Source organism: Typopeltis vanoorti, chromosome 1 (genome assembly GCF_054136105.1).
Source record: "Typopeltis vanoorti isolate ZY-2024b chromosome 1, IOZ_Tvanoo_1.0, whole genome shotgun sequence".
Taxonomy (NCBI): Eukaryota; Metazoa; Arthropoda; class Arachnida; order Uropygi; family Thelyphonidae; genus Typopeltis; species Typopeltis vanoorti.
The window spans coordinates 145,706,661-145,731,989 of record NC_143549.1 but is presented as its reverse complement, the minus strand read 5'-3'; the positions used below and the strand labels follow the sequence as shown (position 1 = coordinate 145,731,989).

The 25,329-nt window shown below is 34.2% G+C and overlaps 1 protein-coding gene across 4 annotated transcripts in view; it reads right to left on the bottom strand.

Moving 5' to 3' along the window:
* The window catches only part of LOC150110513 (glycerol-3-phosphate acyltransferase 1, mitochondrial-like), a 297,539-nt gene that overhangs the window by 31,735 nt on the left and 240,475 nt on the right, over nt 1-25,329 (bottom strand). For all 4 annotated transcript variants that reach the window (XM_090394365.1, XM_090394374.1, XM_090394356.1 and 1 more), the window contains exon 17: nt 9,347-9,489. In XM_090394365.1, coding sequence (XP_090250491.1) covers nt 9,347-9,489 — 143 coding nt within the window. The remainder of the gene's footprint in view (nt 1-9,346; nt 9,490-25,329) is intronic.

The window sequence follows — 25,329 nt, the reverse complement described above, 5'->3', positions numbered from 1 at the left end:
TCTCGGTTAAAATGTTGTGCACAGTTGATTTTGGAATCTCCAATTCATCTTCAATCAATCTCACAGACGATTTTGGATTTTCTTTGATAAAATCATGCACTTTTTGGATGTTAACTTCGCTTAGTTCAGTTTTTGGATGGCCCGACTTTTCGTCGTCCTCAAGCGTCTCACTTTGAAATTGCTTAAACCGCTCGTAAACTTGAGTACGGGATAAGCATGCACTGTATGCTTTTTGAAGCATTTGATGCATTTCGGTAAAACTTTTACCAACTTTAACACAAAAGTCAATTGCAGCTCTCTGTTTGAAACTCATTTTCCAACCGTTCATCAAAACACACTGTCACTATAACTCGGCTCCTAATAAAACAAATATCATAAACAGTTGACACAACACTAATGAAAGGTGCTGCTTTCAACAACTAAAAGATACAACAGGTAGCTCCACTAGCTTCTTCTATTTTCGAAAAGTTCGGTTTGGACAGAGGGTGTACATAGTACACCACTTTTTTTTCCAGACAGCATCATTATTAAGGTGAACCTGTATATCAACCAAAAGTTGCAAAATGTAAAAATGTCCAGCATTCATTGAAAAGAGTAACTTTTTTTGAAGCAAGTAAGTCATAATTCAGCACTAACAACAGTTCATATGCAAGATTCATCACATAAGTAGTTCAGTTTCCAAACATCATGCAAAATGAGACCATGGTTTCTCTTCATGCATGCTAACAGGACAGGAAGTTATTTTCAAGATAGCTCAACAAGACTAAACCAATTTCAGTATCCTAAGGTGATACTAAGTCCTGCTTTATCTCTTAACCATGAACAATATTGATCACTCCCAAATTTGTAATTTCTCCCACTCTGACTAACTGAAAAGAATAAGTTGTTCTTTTCAATAAATTATAGATAACTTTTGAAGTTCCTGCTCTTGCTAGTTGCCGTAAAGATTCACCACAATAATGCGGTCAGGGAAAATGAGTGATTTGTTTAAATAAATTAATAAGAATTGGTGTCATATGTTTCCATATTATTTTCATAATATGATTCAGTTAAATGCTTACTGCAGACAGACTTTACCACAATAATGAGGAAAAGAATTTCATTTTCAGGACCCACTGCAATAATGACAGAGATATCTATTACACAAATGTCTTGATCAGACCACATCTGGCAGAAAAATTTGAATATCTAACTTTTGGAAGGCTGGTAAAATACTGCAAAATATCCATGCGTAAACATATCAATTTTAGCTCTTTGAAAACTGAGCAACTATTCAATTATGAATCTAAACACACAGCTGTTCTTATTATTTTTTTTAAAGTTTTGTAAAAAGCCAGATAATTTTTTTTTTTTTTATGGTTTAAGAAATAAACCACATGTAATGATGGTCAAACACCACTTTATTACTATGGTGAACTTTCATTACTGTGTATACATAGGGACGACTTCAAGACAAAAAAAAGGTAGCAATTGATGACAAAAAATAGTATTTCAGGAGTGGTAGTTAAGGCAATGAAAAAGTTCATTAAAGGCAGAATTCAGGACTGGGTAGATAACAATATGATACATGGGGGAGGGAGATAATATAGTTTTGTGAAGGATCGTTTTGTTCTAGTAATTTATATACTGTCTACACTAAAGCAATATTTGAGTGGAATAAGGAAAATGGATATACTGTGATTTAGACTTTGCAACAACATCTAACAGGATAGCACAAAATCCTATTATAGAGTATTGATGACTTTCATTAAGATACAGATATTTTATTATTATAAATTAGGTGACATGTATTAAGCAATCTTATAAAAAAATTTAAGAAATTGGGATTATTAAATATATTTCATTTCTCTCTCCATTTATTTACAGTAATATAATGCAGTTTTCTTTATAATACTTTATTGTGAAATTTTACTTTATCATTAAAATTAAATTCACTTGTCTTCATCTCCATATTTTTGCATGTTGTTTCAACCTACCCAGATAAGGAAAGCACTATTGAGTTACCAGCAGTTTGAAGCTGGCGTGCTGATGCAAGACATTCAGTAAGCAGCACTACGAGTGACAACAGGCGCCGATTTTGTTATTGTGGAAACTGGAATAAGAATATGGATTCATTTTTAGATGAGAGTTACAAGGGCACACGGATGTACAAGAAAATAACCATGCCTATCACAGTTGGCTTTCATTGAAATCTCCATCTTCCTTTTCTATTTATACAAAAGCCCCAAAATAGCTGCAAGCAAACTATATCCAAAACTGATTTTGGAAGGGATAAAAGCAGGAAATTTACATAATGTCCAAATGGCAGTTAAGCTTTTTGGTCTCTTGCCAAAGATATTTAACCTTCGTTCCGACCATGTTTCCATGTGGTTTGCACTTGGATGGTTCTGCTTCGTTGTTACTCACAAAAAAACCAATCTCCTGGTTTCTTACTTTTCCTCAAATTTTTGCACAGATGATCTTGGCAAATAACTTTCTACCATTCTCAATGACGCAACATTCTATGTCGTTTGATTTTTTTACCAGAAAAAAAATTGGAAGAATCTTGTCTAAATTGGATACCAAGGAATCTTCAAGTTCTGGTAGCATTTCTCCAATTGTACTGAAGGTTTGTATCCCTGAGTTGACTCCTGTTCTATGTTCATTTTTATTCTCTCCTATTCCAGCAGCATCTCTCCTGGATCTTGGAAATTAGCCCACATTCAACCCATTCCTTAGAAGGAACAAATCTTTGTCATCTAATTACATCCAATTTCATTCACTTCAGTTCTTTCTAAAGTAATGGAGTACTATATGACTTCCATAACAACAATAAAAAATAAAATTTCAGATTTTAACTAAGGAATATTACTGATTTTCATTTCAGACTTTTGTAAAGACAGAAGAAGTGCTAGTATGAATTGATGAAAACATCCAACCTTTGTTAACTACAGAGGAAAAAAAAAGAGACAGAGAGAAAGAATAGGAAGAAAAATATGATTTGTCACTCTTGTTGACCGAGAGGTTATATTTGCTCTCCAACTAACAGGTTGTGGAGTCGAATTCCACTATAGGCATGGTGGAAGATAAATTTCATCTGCTGTAGACCACCACCTCACATATTGGAGGCTTGAAAAAAAGCTCCATGTTTGGTCTCTACAGCAAGATTTCTGGACTATGTCCAATTAGCCCACTCATGGTACTAATGCGTTATAGGTTTACAACTTTTCACTAGTAGGAGTCACATAAAAAGTATAATAGCAATTCTATCCAAAGAAGAAAAACATTGCTAATAAATATCAAATATTTCACAGCCAAGGCAGCATGATCCACTAGTGATAAATTTCTGGATAACTCTGTCAGATCCCCTAGCCAACCTCACCCACCTTTGAACACAGGCCATGGAAAAGTTCAGAGAAACTTAAGTAGTCATTCTTGATATTTCTAAGGCATTTCATTGAGACTGGCATTGTGGTCATCTTACCAAGGTGCTATCTTTCCCTTCCCTTTGGGAAGGATCGCCAGCTTCCTCTCTGATCATCCAGTGCAGATAGATTTTCTTTCATCAGATTTTTCAGTCATTGATGGTGTACTTCAAGGCTCTGTGCTTTCACCTGCTTTCCTACACTCTTCCTTCCATACATGAATTATTCATAGCTTTGGTGATGACAGTTCGCTCCACTCCTCTTTTTTATTTTGAAAACATTGTAGTGCTCAAGTAATTCACAGTTAATGAAACTCTTCAAACTTCTTTAACCAACACTATAAATACCGATCTCATTGCCATTCTTAAGTGGGGCGAGGATAAAGCAAAAAATGCCACCAAAAGGCAATCCTCTCTCTCATTTCCAAGAAGTAAGATCATGACTCGCTCTTCCTCACATTTGACGATATTCTGCTTACTGTGATCATTTTTCTCTTCTTGGGTTAACTCACATCCAATCTATGCATACATAATCACATCAGGTCCGTAGCCTCTTCAGCCTCCAAAAAGTTTGCTATTTTTTTTGGTCCAAACAGTACTTCTCTTCTGCTCAAATCATGATACTTTATAAAGCTCACATCAAACTGAACTTAAAATATTGTTCAAGTGTCAGGGGTAGTGCACCTAATACTATCCTCAAAATGCTTGATTATATTCGGAATCGAGAAATTTGCTTAACTGATGACCACCCACAGTGACTCTCTAGTTGCTTTTCCATAGATACTCTGTTGCTGTATTGTCTTTTTTTTTTGTTCCATTAAACTTCCTGTTATGATCCCTCCCCTTTCCCCTAATCATGTACAAATATGAATAGTTGTCAACACCCATATAAAATTCAATTCCAAACTTATGATTACAACTCAAGGACTTGAAGAAACACATCAACAAACTGCTTTCTTCTTCCTGACCATTTGCTGACACAGCACATTGTCTCGGGACTTCTCATGTGTAAGGCTGACATTAAAAAAGGACAAATGTAAACAATAATGGAAGATATAAGAAAAAACAAGATCAGTATAAAATCATAGAAATTAAAATTTAGAATTAATATTTAAATTTTAAAATGTTATGTTAGTTAAATGAATATCATTTACCTGAAATCTTCATAACGAACTACATATGTAAAGCCTGCGACATTAAAATCAAAAACTGAAAACTTCAGCAGCCAACTCTGAGAGGTAGTCTACACTTGAATGAATTTAATATTAAGAGTTTAAAGAAATTATTAATTGGTTAAAGACTCAACACTGAGAGTCATGAGAATTTGTGCATAAAGAGCAACCATGTCATGTTGCTGTGTCAATGATAGGAATGAGCATTATCATGGAAATGATTATGAGCAAAGAACGACTATGCATTCATCCGGTTCATGCTTATTAAAGACATGCTTATAACTGACATGCACAAGGATTGTCAGCATAAGTAAAGCATTAGCATAACAACAGAGATCTGGAATTTGTTCAATTGGATCATCCAGACTACAGAAGTGAATATACAAAAAAAAATTGATATTTTGGGTCCTCAGATGTAGGCAGTGTTTACCTGGTTGTCAGGGGCAGATAAACTAATATCAAGTATAAAGAGTACAGTAATTTTAGGAAGGATAGAAAAGATAGAAGAGGAGAAAGTATGTTGCTGATGATAACTGGATGATTTGAGTCCAGTTAGAGTAAAAAACATTAAATGCAACATAAGTACCAATTTCCAAGTGACAATGAGTTGAAGCTATTTGGTTTGAAGCAGAGCCTAACAAGATCAAAGACATAGTGTGGTGTTGAAACACCTAGCAGATCGATTGCAAATGATGACAAAATGCATTTAAAAAAAAAACAAACATGATGGGCTCAAAAAAGAATAATTATCATTATGGGTGACTTCAATTATCTAACATTGATTTGGAAGTGTGAAATCTTATGAGAAAATTGAACCTGAATCTGAGCTGTAGCAAGAAAACTTCCACAAGCAGAATGATACAGGAGATAAGTCAAAGAGTGTTATAGTAATTATGGCATTAGAGGAGATTTCAGTCAAATATGACTGTTCAGAGTATGAAATGATTGTCAGACAAACAAACAAAAAAAAAAATTGGAGAAAAGAACAAAGCTAAAATAATGACAAATACCTGTTGGATTTCTGCTCAAGAAATGGACTGGCTATTACTAACAGAATGTTCCAACATAAAAATGTGCACAAATTCACATAGAGAGAAGAGGCAAGGAATAAGAAAAGTCTCATTGACTATGTTATTGTTGATAGTGATGTTTTCTCCCTGGTGCAGGACACTAGAGTATACAGAAGATTTGAAATTGGAAGTGATCACCACTTAGTCTTGAGCAGGATAAAATTGAATTTCATATTGAAAAGAAGAACGTGTAAGAAAGTTTTAAAGTGAATAAAAGTTAAGCAGCTCTTAGATGTAAATAAACTGTAGACTAAACAAGATCTCAGATACACAAATATTATTCAAGAAAAAATGAAAGAGTTTGAGAGCAGGAACCAAACCTTGGAGATTCAGTGCCAAGACTTGAAGAAAACACTTTGATTCAGCCAAAGAGACATGTGGTGAGGCTCTCTGCAAGGATAGAAAAATCAGAACTCCATGTTGGACACAGGAAGTTAAAGAGGCAGTGAAGGAAAAGAAGAAAGATGTCAAAAGTTCCTGGCAAATAAGTCAGCTTGTGCTCTTAGAGAATACAGAAACAAATATAAGAAAGCTAAATACTGTGTAAAACTGGCTAAACAAAAGTCATGGGAGGACTTTGGTAAGAACATAGAAAATAAATATCAATAAGATTGCAAGATATTCTGGAGGTTGTTGAAGAAGCTCAGAAATGGAGAAAGAGTGCTGTAAAAGGTGACATGAAAACAGGAAAAAAAAAAAAAAAAAAAAAAAGATATCCTTGAAGTATGGAGTAATTACTTCGAAAAATTGCTAAATGAAACAAGCAGTAATGACAGTACAGCGGTAAAAAAACACTGACCAGGCATGCAGTCAGGAATACATATACATACTTAAAGTGCAAAAAGACATCAAAAGCCTGAAATGTAGAAAGGCAGAATGAATAGATGAAATTTGACCAGAAATGCTCAAGTATGGAGGTATAAAAGTCTTACAGTGGCTGCACTGTATAGTTCAGAAGGCCTGGACAGAGGAACGAATTCCAGACGATTGGAGTAGAGCTCTCATAGTATGTATATATAAAAAGGGAAATAAAACTGAATGTGAGAATTACAGAGATATTTCATTACTGAGTGTTCCTGGTAAGATATATGCAAGTATACTTGAGAAATGGTTGAGAAGAATTGTGAAAGAGAACCTCGTTGAAGAACAAGCTGGATTCAGGCCAAATAGAGGCTGTCAGGATCAGATTTTGACTTTACAATAGATAGTTGAGAAATCATGGGAATATAAACAAAGATAAACTTAAGATAAACAAAGATCTGTATTTAAGTTTTGTAGATCTGGAAAAGGCATATGGCAAGATGCCAAGAGAGAGAGAGAGAAGCTATTCAAAACTCTACAATTATATGGTGTAAATGGGGCATTATATCAAGCAATACTTAGTCTTTATTTGAGTTGTAAGTCAGCAGTTAGAATTGAAGGAAGTACAGGAAGGTGGTTTCATGTTAAATCTGGTGTGAGACAAGGATGTACATTATCCCCTCTGTTATTCATTATCTATATGGATCACATTATGAAGGAAAGTGGTATTAAACATGATATCAAAATTGGAGATGTTAATGTCAGCTCTTTGCTTTATGCGGATGGTGTTATACTTCTAAATAAAGAAGCTACAAGTCTGCAAGATTCCCTGACTAAATTGAATAGCTGTTGTAATAGATATGGTATGAAGGTCAGCTTTAAAAAGACAAAGACAATTAAAATAAGCAGAAACTTTGACAATATCAACTATTGTAAGTGGAGGTTTCTGTGGTTTATTAGAAGTTCATATGGTATATTCCAGTAATTGGACCACATCTTTTCAATAAACTATATAAAACACAATGAATTAATAACAGACCCGACAAGTTTCGTAAATCGTTTGACTTACATCTTCAGGGATAAAAGGTAACTTAAAGTTTAAAACACAAAGAAAAGAGAAATTATTAATAATAGTTTACGCTATACAGTTGTAGCCATCTGACTATTCATAAAATTAAAAATCAGAATGCAGATTCAAAGTAGTGCTGAATTTAAACAATGCTGGATGATGCCACGTTCTGTTGTTCACGTTCATAATGTCCGAGATCTGACTGAGGTATATTTTTTATTAAAGCTGACCAAACTTGGTGGAGAATTAATCCTTGATTTTTATTGCATTGTGTTGGTATTTCAAGCATGTTTGCAGCTTCTTTAAATTTCCTTATGTAACAGTTTTTTTCAATGTACGACATGTTTTCTGCCAGAGTACATTGTGGCTGGTGGAAGTGGTATGAAAAGCTAGACTTGATTTGTTCTCTCTTCTGTTTTGCACATCCTTTTGGTGTTCGTTCATGTGAATTTCAGGTGTTTACAAAATTTATTGTTCTTGCAGCATCTGCTACGTAGGACAGACAGGAAGATCTGGGGAAATTCGCATGAACGAACACCAAAAGGATGTGCAAAACTGAAGAGAAAACAAAATCAGGTCTAGCTTTCCATACCACTTCCACCAGCCACAACATACTCTGGTAGAAAACAAACATGTCGTACATAGAAAAAAAACTGTTACATAAGGAAATTTAAAGAAGCTGCAAACTTGCTTGAAATACCAACACAATGCAATAAAAATTAAGGATTAATTCTCTACCAAGTTTGGTCAGCTTTAATAAAATATATACCTCAGTCAGATCTCGGACATTATGAACGTGAACAACAGAACGTGGTATCATCCAGCATTGTTTAAATTCAGCACTGCTTTGAATCAGCATTCTGATTTTTAATTTTATGAATAGTCAGACGGCTACAACTATAGCATGAACTATTACTAATAATTTTTCTTTTCTTTGTGTTTTAAACTTTAAGTTACCTTTTATTCCTGAAGATGCAAGTCAAACGATTTACGAAACTTGTCGGGTCTTTTATTAATTCATTGTGTTTTATACAGTTTATTAAAAAAATGTGGTCCAATTATCGGAATATACCATGTGAATATCAACTATATTCATATTTCCTATTATTCTCTTAGCTTTAGCACCAAAATTGATATGCTCAAAGCAAAATATTTGTTAACCAATTTTAGTTAACAAATATTTCTTTATTTCCTTCTAGGTTCTATTAGTGCTTAATATGTAAATGTTAGCATCATATTTGATCAGGACATAAAATTTCCATAATATCAGCTAGCCAAGCAGCTCAGTGAAATCAGCAACAGATACGAGTTCAGTTTCTTTGGAATTACAGCCAAATAAGGCAATGACGCTAGTACAGTATGTCATGCTTGTTAACTGCATGTGTTGTTTTTTGGGATGGTTTGCTGTTTAGAGGAATGAAAAAAAAAAAAAAAAAAGCAGCCATCTCAATATGAGGTTGGCCAACTGCAATCCTAGTGGAAGGAATTAAGAAAGAATTTCAGTGATGCAAAAATTATGTAGTGAAGATGGTATAAAGAGATCAATAACATAACTTCAAATCACTGGATAGCATGGTATACTTGTATAATGTAACATGTATAATTTTAAGAAAGGGAAAATGTGTATTAGTGTTGACTGACTGTAGTGAACTCAGATGGAACAAAGAAACAGTCTCTTATAGGAAAAGGTTTGCTGTAATGAATTTCTTCAATACTATTGATGATGTGGGGGGCTGTGGATGAGACTTCTGTAGCTTGATATAGCAACAAAATTCACTACAGTAAGAGTAAACTGCAACAGTGATGTACAAAAATTTTCATAAATACGTACCGGAGCAAATATGAATTCATTCTGCAGAATATCACAAAGTTCAAGTGCTTTTTTTATTAATGACTGTTTAGAAACATTAAATCTACTTTCATATCCTTTCCAACTGTCAAGTTCTTCATCCAAGAGAGCAAACAGAGAATTCACTATGAGAGAGAGAATAAACAGTCATTTTAATTTTGTCAAAATAATGTTAGAATAATAATAATAATTTGAGACTGCAAGAGAAAGCTGTCAAAATGAAATTTACATCCAAAAAGAAGTAAAATACTAATATAGTTACAGCAGGAATTTTCTTTTTATATCTCCCTAAACTTCATATGGATGAAATTATTTATACACTAATGATAACAAAACTGACATTGCACTTTGATTCTAAGATATACTTATATAACAAAGTGCAGCAAAAAAAAAAAAAAAAAAAAAAAAAGAGTAATGAAAACGAATTAAAAAAAAACCTAATGCTTTGGAATGGGAAGCAGGAGAAGCGCAGTGTAAGGTCAATAGTTCTGCCAACCCAATCTAAAGCAATCTAAGGCCAAAATATCATGCCTTAAGTTGTCTCACCAGTTTCAGTTGTTATTATTTTAAACAGACATTCTTTGCATCACGTATTATGAATTTAAGGAGAAGTGGCTCTTGTCTTGAGCACATATATTGATAAAGAAAGATTCCATTATTGCGACCACATGTTTATTAAGATAAATAAAAATAAACAAACCCAACAAGTTTCGTATGTCGTTTGACTTACTTCTTCAGGGGTTAAAGGTAACTAAAAGTTTAAACACATGAAATGAGAAATTACTCAAAATAGTCAATTCTATGATGTTATGGCCGTCTAACTGTTCATTAAATTAAAAAATCCAAATGCAGCATCTGTGCATGCTAAGTTTGAACAATGCTGGATGTTGTCACGTTCTGTTGCTCACATTCACACTGTCCAAGGTCTGACTTAGGTATATTTTTTATCAATGCTGACCAAATTTGGTGTAGAATTAGGCCCTGGTTTTTGTTGCACTGCATTGGAATTCTGAGCATATTTGCAGCTTCTTTAAATTTCCTTGTGAAACAGTTTTTTCAATATAAGACATGTTCATTTTATGCCAGAGAACATTATGGCTGGTGGAAGTTGTGTGGGATGCTAGGCCTGATTTACATTAAAGTTGCTTTTCTTTCGCTAGAAAAAATATCAAGATTTCTACATCCCCCAAAATCTCCACATCACCCTTTAAAAAACCCAGGTGTATATAAAATTCACTGTTTCTGCTACGTAGGCCAGACAGGAAGATCAGGGGAAATTCGTATGAACGAACACCAAAAAGACGTGCAAAAAAGGAGAAAACACAAATCAGGCCTAGCATCCCACACAACTTCCACTAACCATAATGTTCTCTGGCATAAAATGAACATGTCTTATATTGAAAAAAACTGTTTCACAAGGAAATTTAAAGAAGCTGCAAATATGCTCAGAATTCCAATGCAGTGCAACAAAAACCAGGGCCGAATTCTACACCAAGTTTGGTCAGCATTGATAAAAAATATACCTAAGTCAGACCTCGGACAGTGTGAACGTGAACAACAGAATGTGACAACATCCAGCATTGTTCAAACTTAGCATGCACAGATGCTGCATTCGGATTCTTTAATTTAATGAACTTAACTTGAAATAAACTTACTTGATACTACTGGCAAGCTAACAGTATTAGTAGTATACAACTTTTAAAACAAATCAACAATAATACCAAAATACTAATAAATATTGATAATGCTAAAATTTGGAGAAACCTCTTTAACAACTGAGATTTAGGAACTCATCAAGCTGATATGCAAAAAAGAAAAAATCCCAAATGATTGAAATACAACCATACTGTGTCCTACTTTTATTTAAATAACCAGTAACTATAGAAGTATATCTCTCCTGGACACTTGCTACAAAATATTGTCAACACTGATCTAGAAAAGAATTAATGTATGTATATACAGGGTGTTCGGGATAAATTTGACATATTTATAATTAATTATATTTTTCCGTAAGTTACATGTATTAACACACACTTCTCTTCATTTAAAAGTTTGGACCCTTCTTCATTCATATACAAGATGTCAGAAAGGATGGATAGCTGGAACCCACCTGAATCATGGAAGAGAATAACTTGTATCATGATGATTCGTGCCCGCCATCAAAATAAGGATATTACGACTGCTGCCCAATGCTCCCTGAATACAGTAAAAACAATCAGGCATGAACTAGAGACTTGCAATGGTGACTACGAGGATGTAGCAAGAAGAAAGATCCCTAGCAGACGATCTGATTGCGTTCGTACAGCAGAATTCTTCGCAAATCTGCAGGAACAGGTGTTGAAGAACCCTGGCATTGGAATTCGGGCTTTGTTCGTGGAGTTGCTAACTGTAGTCAAGCCCTGGATAACAAGGGTAGCCAATGGTAGGCCGTATGTATGGCAGCAGGATTCGGCCCCTTGCCACACCTCTGGGAAAAGTCAAAAATGGTTGTCTGAAAATTTCTACTTCACCAGTCCAAATGTTTGGCCTCCAAACTCCCCAGACCTTAACCCCATGGATTATTTTGTATGGGGCGCAGTTGAAAAAGACACCAATCGCACTTCCAGTAATACAAAAGCCCAGTTAATGGATAAAATTAAAACAGTTTTTGCGGCCCTTCCCAGGGAGACTGTAGCATCAGCTTGTTCGAGGTTCCGAAGCAGAATTGAAGCTGTGATCGATGCTAATGGTGGTTATTTTGAGTAAATCTTGTTGATAGTATTGTAAATAACTCTGCCTGTAATGTTTTTTTGTCAATTCATTAAATTTAATAGATACAAAGAAGATTTTCTTTTTCCTTACGAAACTGTCAAATTTATCCCGAACACCCTGTATATATATATATATAAATATATGCTTCAAACATTAAAAGAGAATATCAATGTGGCTTCTGCAAGGGGAAGTCAACAACAGATCATATTCACTACTGTATTTCCTCGAATATAATTCGCCCTCGCGTATAACTCACATCCCTAATTTTACTTTACGAAAAAGAATCAAAAGTTTCACATATACCTCACACACAGAAAAAAAGTTTAAACACTTTCATGCCGGAGCGATAACTCGCTCCCTGCAGTAAACAAGTCCTCAACAAACAGTAAAATTAAAAACAACTGGGATAAAAACGTCACTAACTAATGAATAACATGTTCCCTTCCCACATTATGCTGTATAGACTAAAGCAAAACCATATGTTGCACCAGCAAACACAGTATCTAACTAAAAACTATTGTTTTTAATTAGATGCGTGTGAGTCAGCCAGCTCAAATGCAAACAAGCGGCAATAAAATTCAACTGAATGTGTTAAAATTTGTAAACGTGCTAAAACTAAGAAATACATATGACTGTTGTTATAGCAGTTTCAAATGTTATGAATTCGGTTGAAGAAAATTAGCATTTTAACTCAAAAATTGTCAGCTTGCCTTTGTCTTTGGGTCACACAATCTTTTGTTAATACAGCACCAATCATATGCACATCTCCATAGCTGCTCAATCTTCTACTGGCCTACCATTGCTGTCTGTTTCCCACGCTCTGCTTTCACTTCTCATTAGTCATTCGTGAAGGATGTTCATTACACATCTCAAGTCTTGTAAATTACTGGTAATATCTACTTGAAATAATGGGAAAGAAAATGAAAGTATTTGGGTAGATGACTTTGACAATGCACACAAGGAAACCGCTCTCAAGGCCGTAAGTAGCGATAGTGAATAAGAGATTCTTGGTAAGTCATACCCATTTTCAGTTTTTCCTGAAAACTTTAATTTCTGAAAATTCCCGCATTTATCTCTCACAACGGTTTTTTAGCTTTAATTTTGGGGGAAAAAAGTACAAGTTATATTGAGTAAATACAGTATCACAGATCATTTTCACTCCCCAACAATTGACAGAAAAACATCATGAATTTGCTAAATAATTACTTTTAGTATTTGTGGATTATAAATAAGCATATATTGAAATGCACTATGGGATGCAACGAGACTTTTTAAAATATCACAGAAGTATATAAATATGATAAGACTTTGTGATCACCACACCCTATGTAAGATATGCTTCCTCCGACAACTTTCATAAGTTTTGAAATAAAATCTGGACTCCACCAAGGAGATGCTCTCTCACCAACACTGTTCAATCTAGCTCTGAAAAAAGTCATCAGATCTAAATAAACAAACAGTGCAGAATGGAAATAAATGGGAACAGTATACTATTGACTTATCCAATAACTTGATTATCCGTAGATAAATTTTTTTAGCTGATATAGAGTTGATATGACCTCTGATTATAAGGAACTTAGGAATTATGGAGAATTCCCTGCAACGTTTAAGGAACATTAAGTGGTTCAAAAGTTTGGCTTTTCTGCATTTTTCTCTTTCCATACACCGAACTTTGTGTTTCATTAAACTATTCAAGGTATACATTTTTGGTCGTTTTTATAGATAGAAATACACTTTTATTAATACAGACCAGTATTTTACAAATAAACATTTATTAAAACCTACCAGTTTCGCCAGCAAACTGTCTGGCTTTTTCAAGGTATTACGGAGATATGAAAGTAAATGCAAATTAAAAGGAACATAAAAAACGTTGTAAACCAAACTAGTATCTATGGTTACACGTTTCGCGTAACAAAGATGGCTTATTGTTCTTATTCATTATCACGCATGCGTGTTTGTTGTAGACTTGTAATGTGATTACTGGCTAGCTGTAGTTCAGATTGATTGAGAGAGAGGATCAAGTTTTTCCACGAACTGTTGAGAATTATACCCTGATTTCTGTTGAGGTTTCCGCCGGTTATTAGTACTATTGTGGCTTCCTTAAATACACGATGCCTGTAGTCGTCATCGAGATATGGCATGGAGCTGTTTTGCCAGTTTTGTTCAATCAGTGTCAAATTATCCATTTACAGAAAGCCCACAGATACTGGAAGATATCTTCACTATACTTCAAACCATCACAAGTCACACAAACTGAGTATTATCCACATGTTGAAACATAGAGCCAAAAAGTTTATATCAGAAGAGGAGGATACACAGAATGAACTCTCACTAATAGCCAACACATTATCACAAAATGGATACCCTCAAAACATCATCAAAAAATATCTATACAATGACAACCCCAGACAAGAAGAATCCCACCGTCAGCACGTTTCTACTGTAGTGATACCTTTCATCAAGTCAATTTCTTATCAAATAGCAAGAATACTAAGAGCCAACAATATCAGAGTGGTCTTCAAACCAACCACCAACATCAGACAAGTTTTAGGATCTCCAAAAGATAAAGTTCTGTTCTACAAATATCCAGGAGTATATTACATTCCCTGCTCCTGTGGTCTTGCCTACATTGGACAAACTTCACGAAGTTTAGAAATTAGACAAAAAGAACATGTTGGTGATGTAAACCACAACAGAAGCATTTCTTCCGGCTTAGCACATCATTTCTGCACGTCTAACCACACGATAGATTGGCAAAACAGCTCCATGCCATATCTCGATGACGACTACAGGCATCGTGTATTCAAGGAAGCCACAATAGTACTAATAACCGGCGGAAACCTCAACAGAAATCAGGGTATAATTCTCAACAGTTCGTGGAAAAACTTGATCCTCTCTCTCAATCAATCTGAACTACAGCTAGCTAGTAATCACATTACAAGTCTACAACAAACACGCATGCGTGATAATGAATAAGAACAATAAGCCATCTTTGTCACGCGAAACGTGTAACCATAGATACTAGTTTGGTTTACAACGTTTTTTATGTTCCTTTTAATTTGCATTTACTTTCATATCTCCGTAATACCTTGAAAAAGCCAGACAGTTTGCTGGCGAAACTGGTAGGTTTTAATAAATGTTTATTTGTAAAATACTGGTCTGTATTAATAAAAGTGTATTTCTATCTATAAAAACGACCAAAAATGTATATCTTGAATAGTTTAATGAAACACAAAGTTCGGTGTATGGAAAGAGAAAAATGCAGAAAAGCCAAACTTTTGAACCACTTAACGTTCCTTAAACGTTGCAGGGAATTCTCCATAATTCCTAAGTTCCTTATAATCAGAGGTCATATCAACTCTATATCAGCTAAAAAAATTTATCTACGCACTTCATTAGCGCTTGTTAGAGAAAGGATACAACAAACTTGATTATCCTTGGAGACTCTTATGAGGATGTTATACACAATGTGCCTAATTTAATCAAAGCAAGCATCTTGTCATAAACAAGGCAAAGACTAAATATATGTGCATTTCAAGGACTGATCAAGATCGATCCAACTTGGTTGCTGATAATTATATCTTTGAGCAAGTAGATAACTTTAACTATCTAGGAGTCTCGACATTGATGATGATTCTTGTTGATAAGCTTATACGTTGGTAACACATGACTATTAAATTATTTCAGGAAATTACAATGTACACTAAATATTAGTTAAAAGAAAACTTTAATCAATACTTCCTATATTTCGACAATGTTACATTGCCATCTTCATGAGAACATAAAACTATGATAAGTGCACGCAGGCACTAACAACAAGCAAATGAGACCGAAGAGAGTAACTATCATTGTTCCTAGAGTCCTAAAGGTGTCCCCTAGCAGGCTAAATTGGGTTGTCTTAGTTGTTGGGCTGATGTTTTACAGCTTCAAGGGACCTGATGACCGGTTACAAACAATATAAGGAACTGGCATCCCTTATCTGCTCTACCAAAGACCAACCACTTCCCCTAGACCTACCTGAAATATACCAGGTCCCTTGAAGCTGTAAACTGTCCTACTATGGCCAAATCAGGCAGGACAGCTAATATCAGGATATCCAAACACAAAGACTACATCTAGTTTCACCAATATAGCTGCTCTGGGCTTGCAGACCATGCTCTGGATACTGCCACAGAATACGATGGAAAAAAAGCCACTTTACTACACTGCAGCAAATATAAATAAGAAAGATTGTTCATGGAATCAGCCTCAGTTCTAAAAAACTTCCCAAACCTCAACAAATTTGGGTGCATGAGATTGCCCAAAATTTGGGAAGCTTGCATCATGAGAACATTAGTCCAACAGACAAGACAACCCAATTTAGCCCACTAGGGGGCACCTTTAGGACTCCGGGAACAACAGTTACTCTTATCATAGTTTATGTTCCCATGAAGATGACAATGATGAAATATAGGAAGTATCGATTAAAGTTTTCTTTTAATTAATATTTGGTATATGTTTTAATTTCCTGAAATAATTTAATAAACATTGATGATGATATGAATCAAGAGAGAGAGAGAGAGAGAGAGAGAAGAACTGAGAAGGCTAATCGTGTATATTTTGCAGTTTTACAACTCCTGAAGTCCAGAATATTATCAAGAAAATCCAAAGAAAAACTCTAATTAAGCTATCTACAACAAAGGGAGATAATAGAAAACTTATCACATTTGACAGAAAAGTAATGAGAAAAAATTTTGGACCACCTGACAATCAAAATACTGGACTATATGAACAAAGACATAATGAGGAACTATGAAATCTGTTTCAAAGAGCCAACATCCTATTATTTAAAAGAAGCAAGAGAATTTAGTGGTTTTTATTATTCGTCCTTCTGCCGTTAAATTTGTAGTAACAGAATGACAATAATAAAAGAGGGATGAAGTGAACATGTGTTATCCACATTTCAACCAATGGCTTGTTGTTTATTGATTTTTATTATTGAAGGTTTCCCTCCTTCAACCAAGGCTCAGAATATCTTGAGAAGTGCTAAGTGATACTTGGACAAAGTGTGACCTGAGTTAACTCTGGTATTATATATTTATATATTTTTCGGAAACGTTTTTTAATAATGGAAAAGTGACTTGGAACTAGGACTTTGAAAAGAAGGGCAAATGAAACAGGTGATGCTAACCTTAATTATGATACAAGTGTTGTAATGGCAAGTAAATCTGATACTATTAAAGAAGAAACAAGCAGTTCAAAGAAAAAATACAGTAGGAAATATAACAGTTCATATTTGGAATTCAGGTTTACTTGGTGTGAAGATGAAAGTGAACAGAAATCTCAATGTGTTTTGTGTTATGAAGTGTTGCCGAACGAGTGCATGAAACCTGCAAAACTTTGACGACATTTAGAAACTAAACATTGTGATGTGAAAAATAAGCCAATGAATTTTTTCAGCAACACTTGGGACATTAAATCATGAGAAAGATATAGTTTCGGCCATGGGTTCCATTAACAGCAAGGCACTGGAAGCATCCTATCTCTTAAGTTTGCATATAGTGAAAACAGGGAAACCTCATTCTATTGGGGAAAATTTGCTACTTTCAGCTATAAAAGATGTTGATTTGATTCCTCTTTCAAATGACACTGTCGGTCACAGAATTAATGATATGTCAGGTGACGTAGAATCTCAGTTAATTGAAAGAGTTAAGAAGAGCCCTTATTATGAGTTACAAGTGATGCGAAGTTAATATGATACGTAAGATATGTGCATGATAACAACATTCATGATGATATTCTGTTTTGTAGAACTTTGCCATCCTGAACAACTGGAGAAGAAATATTTCACACTCTCAATAATTACATAATACACAAAGAGATCCAGTGGGAAAAATGTATAGGCTTCTGTTCGGATAGAGCTCGAGCCCTTACAGGCAGGCATAGTTGGGTTGTTTCTATGGTCAAGAAAGTAGCTGGGGATATGAATTGGGTATTGTTTCATACATAAGGAAGCATTAGCCTCCAAAGGAATGCCACAGAATTTAAAACTGTGCTACATAATGCTGTAAATTTAATCTTATTAAAGTTAATTAATTTTATTAAATAACAGGTTATTTTCAGTACTCTGCGATGAAATGGGCAGTGAATATATACAACTTTTGCTTCATTCTGAAATCGCTTGCTTTCCAGGGGCAAAGTACTAACAAGGTTATTTCAATTAAAGCACAAAGTTTTATTATTTGTAAATGAACATAATTCTGATTTTGAACTCCTTGGTGACGAAGCATAGTTATCAACACTATTCTATCTTTCAGACATTTTTTCAAAATTAAATGAACTAAATCTCTCTCTTCAGAGAAATTCTTTAACTGTTCTTGATGCCTACGACAACATAGCATTCGACAGCATTCGAGAAAAAAATGGTTTTATGGATTAATTATATAAAAGACAGACAATTTGCACCTTTTCCAACATTGGAATAATTTTTAGTGGAAAATGATATTTTTGTTGATTCTGAGTTTCTGGAAAGGGTTTGTGACCCTCAAAAATCTAAAACAGAATTTTGAAACATATTTTCCAAATAACTTTCATAAAAAATTTCTGTGGGTTTGCGATCCATTTCAGGCTTGCAGTCAAAAGAATGACCTTTCGTTATCAAAAAAAGAACAGTTAATTGAGCTTTCAAGTGACAGTGGACTTAAAATGCAATTCTGTGATCTTGGTTTGGCTCGATTTTGGATCTCGCCTTCAGTGAGAAGTGAATTTCTGAAGAAGCATTGAAAATCGTCGTGCAGTTCTCTACAACCCATCTTTGTGAGAAAGGATTTTCATTGCTTCTTCAAATAAAAACAAAATACAGAACTGAATTTGACCAATATTGAGCCAGATATCCAGTAACTGCAAAGGCCGAGAGGCTCAACCATCTCATTAAAAGAAAGTAGTAACATAATTAGATCATATTATTTATTTGTTTAATAAAAATTAAAACTTTGTTTAATGATGATACACTTTTAATCGTTTACTTCCAATTTAATTAATTATGTTTCCATATGTATTCAAAACATGCGTTTTGATTTATTATGTTATAAATGGCACAGTTTTTCTGAAATGTTGGTAATTCCTACTTAGGTTTTTAAAAAAATTATGAAAAGTCAAAATGATGTATAGGGAAATAAATTAAAAACACTGTTTATTTTTGAAGTAAAACTTTAATTCTAACATTCAAAAATGTTTTTTTCTTGCTTTTCTGTTTGAAAAATTGTTGATGACATTGTCGAAGTCTATTTCATCACTCAGTTGCTGTTTTATAGACAGTAAGGCAAGATTTCTTAAATGCCAAAAAAAAAAAAAAAAAAAGTGCCGCCCGAGGCAAATTCTACATCACCTTGATTAACTCTTCCCTACCTAACTTTGCATCATCAGCAAACAACTGAATATCTTCCTTCAAATCATTTCCTACATCATTTATGTACAAATCAAACAGCAGTGCTCCAAGCACAGAGCCCTGCAGCACACCACTAGTCATCTGCATTCTCCTGGATTCTGCAGCTCCATATTATTACTTTTTGGTATCTGTCCACCAGCCACCCTTTTATCCATATTGCCAGTTTCATATCCATTCCTATTTGCACCAGATTTAATAACAGAGTTCCATGTAGTATTCTGTCAAATACCTTTGCAAAATTCAACATTTATCAGTGTAGCCATTACCTTCATGGAACTCAGCTGTCACTATTGTAAAAATTTAGTAGTTTCCTAATGTATGAGGTACGGTACCATGGGCTGAGGAAATTATTGGAGAAGAACAATGCAGCTTTAGGAAAGGAAGATCCTGCACAGATCCCAAATTAAAGAAAAAAGAATAGAATTTAACCTGCCAAAATATATGGCCTTCCTAGATTATGAGAAAGCATATGATCAAATCAACAGAACAAAATTAATCGGTATACTGTATGAATTGAAAGCTCCACCTCAAACCACAAAAGCAATAGCAAATATAATGGAAGAAAGCCATATTAAAATCAAAATTAATAATGAAACAACCGAAAAAATTAAAACCAATAGAGATCTCATTCAAGGAAGTGGATTATCACTAATACTCTTCAATATATACATATAGTCGGGTCTCTTTTTATGCGGTAGATAAGTTCCACAGAAAATCACATATAAAAAATCGCACAAAAAAGGCCTAAACTGACATTGAAAAATTAGGGATACGTTCCATAATTTTCTAAAACTGCATAAAACTGAAGCAATGAATTAAAATAAACCTAAAAGTGCATAAAAAAGTTTATAAAATTCAGGAAAATAAGAATGCCTAAGTTTGTTTTAAAGCTTTATTCATTTAATGTTACTGAAAAGTAACATTTTTTTTTTTACATTTTGTCATCAGAATATCATCGCTATTAGATAATATTCGGCACCGTTTGCGAACTGGTGCAAAGTCACTTTCATCGCCAGAAGAGATGGTGAGCGCATCAGATCTGTATGGTAAAGGCAATGGTTCTTCACAAACAAAATTAGTTTCACCCTCGTTCTGTGCTGATTTTTTTCTACTGACAATATAATCAGTGATTAAACCTTGCGATGATGATTTCACTAATTTTTTATACAGCTCACAATATCCAGACATACAGTTCTTCAGCTCACGTTGGAATTTAAAGGCTCGTTCAGAATTTGTGTCATTAACAAGAAAATGATTTTCCAATTTATTGTGCAGTTCAAGACCTCGAATTATATTTGAAGTGAGGGAGAAAGGTTTCTCTTCTGCTTCACAATCGTTTTCTGGATCTTCGACGAGATCTAAAGTTAATCAACATCCAATAATATCATCATCACTAAAGGCATTATCCACAAGCAATTCGTCTACATTGTTCTGGCTAAATGTATCAAAACCTTCTCCACCAATTTCATGTGCCAAATAATTTCAGCTGATAATTTAGATGTTTGCATGGCTGCTCTGTTTGCAACACATCAAGGCCAAGTTGCTTTCAGAAATGAAGTTCCAAAGACCGCTTGCAGGCTATAAAAGAATGAATAGACAAGATAAGAAATGAAGAAATAAGAAAACAGTTTTTCATAATTAACATAACAGAAGACATCACAGACTATAGAAAGAACTGGAAAAACCACACAGAAAGAATGAATTACTTGGACAGATGGCCAAGTATTGCTTGGAAATATAAACCAAAGGGACACCGATCAAGAGGAAGACCCAGGAGGAGATGGGCAGAAGACTTTTTAAACCCTTGAAAACGTTACAGGCAAACAATTGCCTAATACGGGAAGCTAAGAAGAAGAAAAAGAAGACTAAGGTATGGCTGACCCCCCTCCCACCTTCACAAAGCCATGGTATCCCTTATAGAGCATATTATTATCCACCCATTCCGAATTCTCTTTTTGACTAACATTTCTATTAGAGTTACCACCACTCCTGCGATATTGATTGGTCTATAATTGGTTATCACAGAGCATCCATATCTCAGTTGGTACAGATGAAGCCCTTTGGTCGGAAAGACTTGGGTTCAATTCCCCTCCATGACACGAGGAACCTTTATCTAGTCTCTTTTGATTAAAGGCAAGGTAGTCAAGTCTTATATGGAGGTGGACGGTTTATTTGCCCAGAAACTTAAGATTATTTGCCCCTCAGAACAGGCAAAACTGGCCAGAACACATGCAACTGACAAACAAAAAATACACTAATAACCAAGGGCTTCATACTGGCTTCATAAGATGGCGCCATACTATCCATATAGGATTCATGTATCATCATACACTAAATAAATATCACAGACTTAGATCCTCTTTCATGCAAAGGAATTATTTTGTCCTTATTCCACTCTCTAAGAACTTGGCCAGAGCTGAGACTTAAATTAATCAGCCTAATCAAAGGCATCTCCAGTTCTCCTGAACATTCTCATAAAATTAGAGCCAATATCCCACCAATCCCACAGCTGCATATGCATTCAGATTCTGCAATATACTAAATACTACCAATTCTTCAACCTCTGTTCTGACATCAGTCCCTGTCACCTCTGCGATAACAATATCTTCACTTGGCAATATATCCTTACAACGTAGTCACTCAGTAACTCAACAATTTTATCAGAATCTGTGATTTCTCTACCATCTGTACTCATTAAAGTTATTCTTCCAAAATCAGATTTTCACTTCATGATAAATAGTTGAGAAATCATGGGAATATAACAAGATCTGTCTTTAAGGGGTTTTTTAATTTTTTTTTATATCTGAAAGAGGCATATGACAAGGTTCCAAGAGAAAAGCTGTTCAAATTACTACAATTATATGGCGTAAATGGGACACTGTACCAAAATTACACAGTCTATATTTAAGTTGTAAATTATTATCATAAAATTTGTTATGTACTCTCGGTTGTGCACAGGATATTATGATAGTACTACATGAAAGTTTACATTGGTACTAACTTCCTATCAATAATTTTCCTCTCAAGCTGTTATCTGTAAGGACTCCAAATATTCCCAGATCTTATATTTTGGTCTTCTAAGGCAGTTCTTTTTGTGTCAATACATCTAGATCTTTGTCTCTGTAGATTTTCTTTTCCCTTCATCCTAGCATAAACACTTGTTTTGCTAACCTTTCCTCTCCTATTCTGTAAGCTGTAAGTCAACAGTCAGAACTGAAAGTAGTACAGGAAAATGACTTTGTAAAATCAAGAGTGCACATTACCTCCACTGTTTATTCATCATCTATATGGATAACATTCTGAAAGAAAGTGGCATTAAACCTACTATCAGAATTAGACTTAACTCTGTTTTAAACAGACAATGTAGTACTCCTTAACAAATCCAATGTAAACAGCTGTAACAAATTCAGTGTGAAAATCAGCAATAAAAAGCACCCATAACTGAAAATAGGCAAGAACACAGAAAACCTTCAACCACATTCTCTAAACAGAAACTACAGAATGATTTCAACTATTAAGGCACAATTTGTAGTAAAAACAACAAATTAAATATGGAAATAGACAACAGAATTCACAAAGCTTGTAAGATTTTCATGCGAGTGAGTATTTGATCTGCTGTGAGCAAGCACAAAGCTTTTTCATATGCAATTCTTCATGCGAAATATATCTTGCATATTCTTTTGAAATGCCTATAGTCTCAGCAATTTCAAGCACTTTGACTCATCAGTCATCCAATACCATATCATGCATTTGATTAATGATTTCTGTTGTTGTTACACTTTTTGGACGTCCTTCACATGGATCATTTACTATTATCATTTATTTTGTGCCTTTTTTTTATTATTTTATTTAAAGCACTGCCAACTTATTCAACAAATGCTATTCTAATACTTGTTAGAATAACAGTATAATAGCATAATCATTTTCTGATATATTCCTTCAGAATGTAAAAAATCACAATCAGACATAATATAGTTTCTGATGGGAACTTCATTTTGGTATTCTAAAGCATGGTTTACATAAACATAATTTTTTTCCCAATCCAGTTTTGCTTCAAACTTCTTTCATATCATATTCTGTTTAAGTGACCACCTCAGATAGACTCTGATCACACATTCTTGAATATTTTAATGTCAAATTAATCGAGAAAATTTCTGAAACCACATTTCATGTTGTCAAGTATTTTCTGTTATCGTAATTTTTCATATCTTCTACCATCAATGCCTTCTGTACATAAAACTCTCATAACTGTTGCCTCCAGTATTTGATCAAATGCTTTATTTTGAACATAGCTATCTCTGATCCAGATGTTAAAATTGGTTCAATACTACCTTACATACTGTCAGCTTGGTCTTTTGACTAATTTCCGTCAAATTCCATATAAATTTATTTAATTTGCTTCTCATTCCATATTTAATTCGCCATCATCACTAAAAATGTCACAAAATGATTCAATATTCTGAAGAATGTGCAGACTTCATGCAGATTTGTTTAACCACCTTACCGGTCATTATAGATCAAATATCCATCCTCATACGCTTCGTATCCATCATATATTTCAATGTAATTTCAATTGTATTACAATTTTAATATGCATTTCCATCTATGGTAACTTAGACGTGTGTATATATATATATATATATATATGTATCCTGCTCGGTAGCATGGTTAAAAGATTATCATCTACAGTTTATCATCATCAAATTCCTGCCATGTACCCTCAAGGGGTGTACAGGATATGATAGTATTATATGAAAAATTTACATCATTACTAACATCCTATCTACAATTTTCCTCCAAATCAGTCTGTTACTTGTCAAGATTCCAACAGATCTTATATTTCTATCGTCTAAGGCACTTTGTACCGTATCAATCCACCTATATCTTGGTCTTCCTCTGGGTCGTTTTCCTGCCAACTTGGCAGAGAACACTTGTTTTGCTAATCTTTCCTCACCCATTCTGTTCAAGTGACCATACCACCTGAGATTAGCTCTGCTAATGCATTCCTGGATGCTGACAATGTCAAGATCTTTCCTAATATCCTCTTTTTTAATATGATATTGCCATTGATGTCATCTGTTCATGCCTCTAATCATTCTCAGGACTCTTATATTTGTAGTTTCTGGTCTTTGGTCAAGTGTTTTACTTCTGACTCAGCTCTCAGATAAATAAGTTAAACTGGTTTGAACACTGTCTTGTATACAGCTAATTTAGTGTTCTCACTAATTTCTCTCTTATTCCATATGAATTTATTCAATTGACTTCCTACCATACCAGCTTTGTTGATTCTGTTGTCTATTTCTATATTTAATTTACCATCTTCACTAAAAATCATGTCTAAGTAGCTGAAATATTTTACTTGTTCCACAGGTTCTCCATTCACAACACAGTAGACATTTCAATGATTCTGCCTATATTCATTGTCTTTTTATTGCTGACCTTCATACCATATCTATTGCAACAGTTATTCAATTTAGTCAGAGAATCTTGCAGACTTGTAGCGGATTTATTTAGAAGTATAACATCATCTGCATAAAGCAAAGAGCTGACATTAACATTTCCAATTTTGATATCATGTTTAATACCACTTTCCTTCATAATGTGATCCATATAGATAATGAATAACAGAGGATTTAATGAACATCCTTGTCTCACACCAGATTTAACATTAAACCATCTTCCTGTACTTCCTTCAATTCTAACTGCTGACTTACAACTCAAATAAAGACTAAGTATTGCTTGATATAATGCCTCACTGACACCATATAACTGCAGCGTATTGAATAGC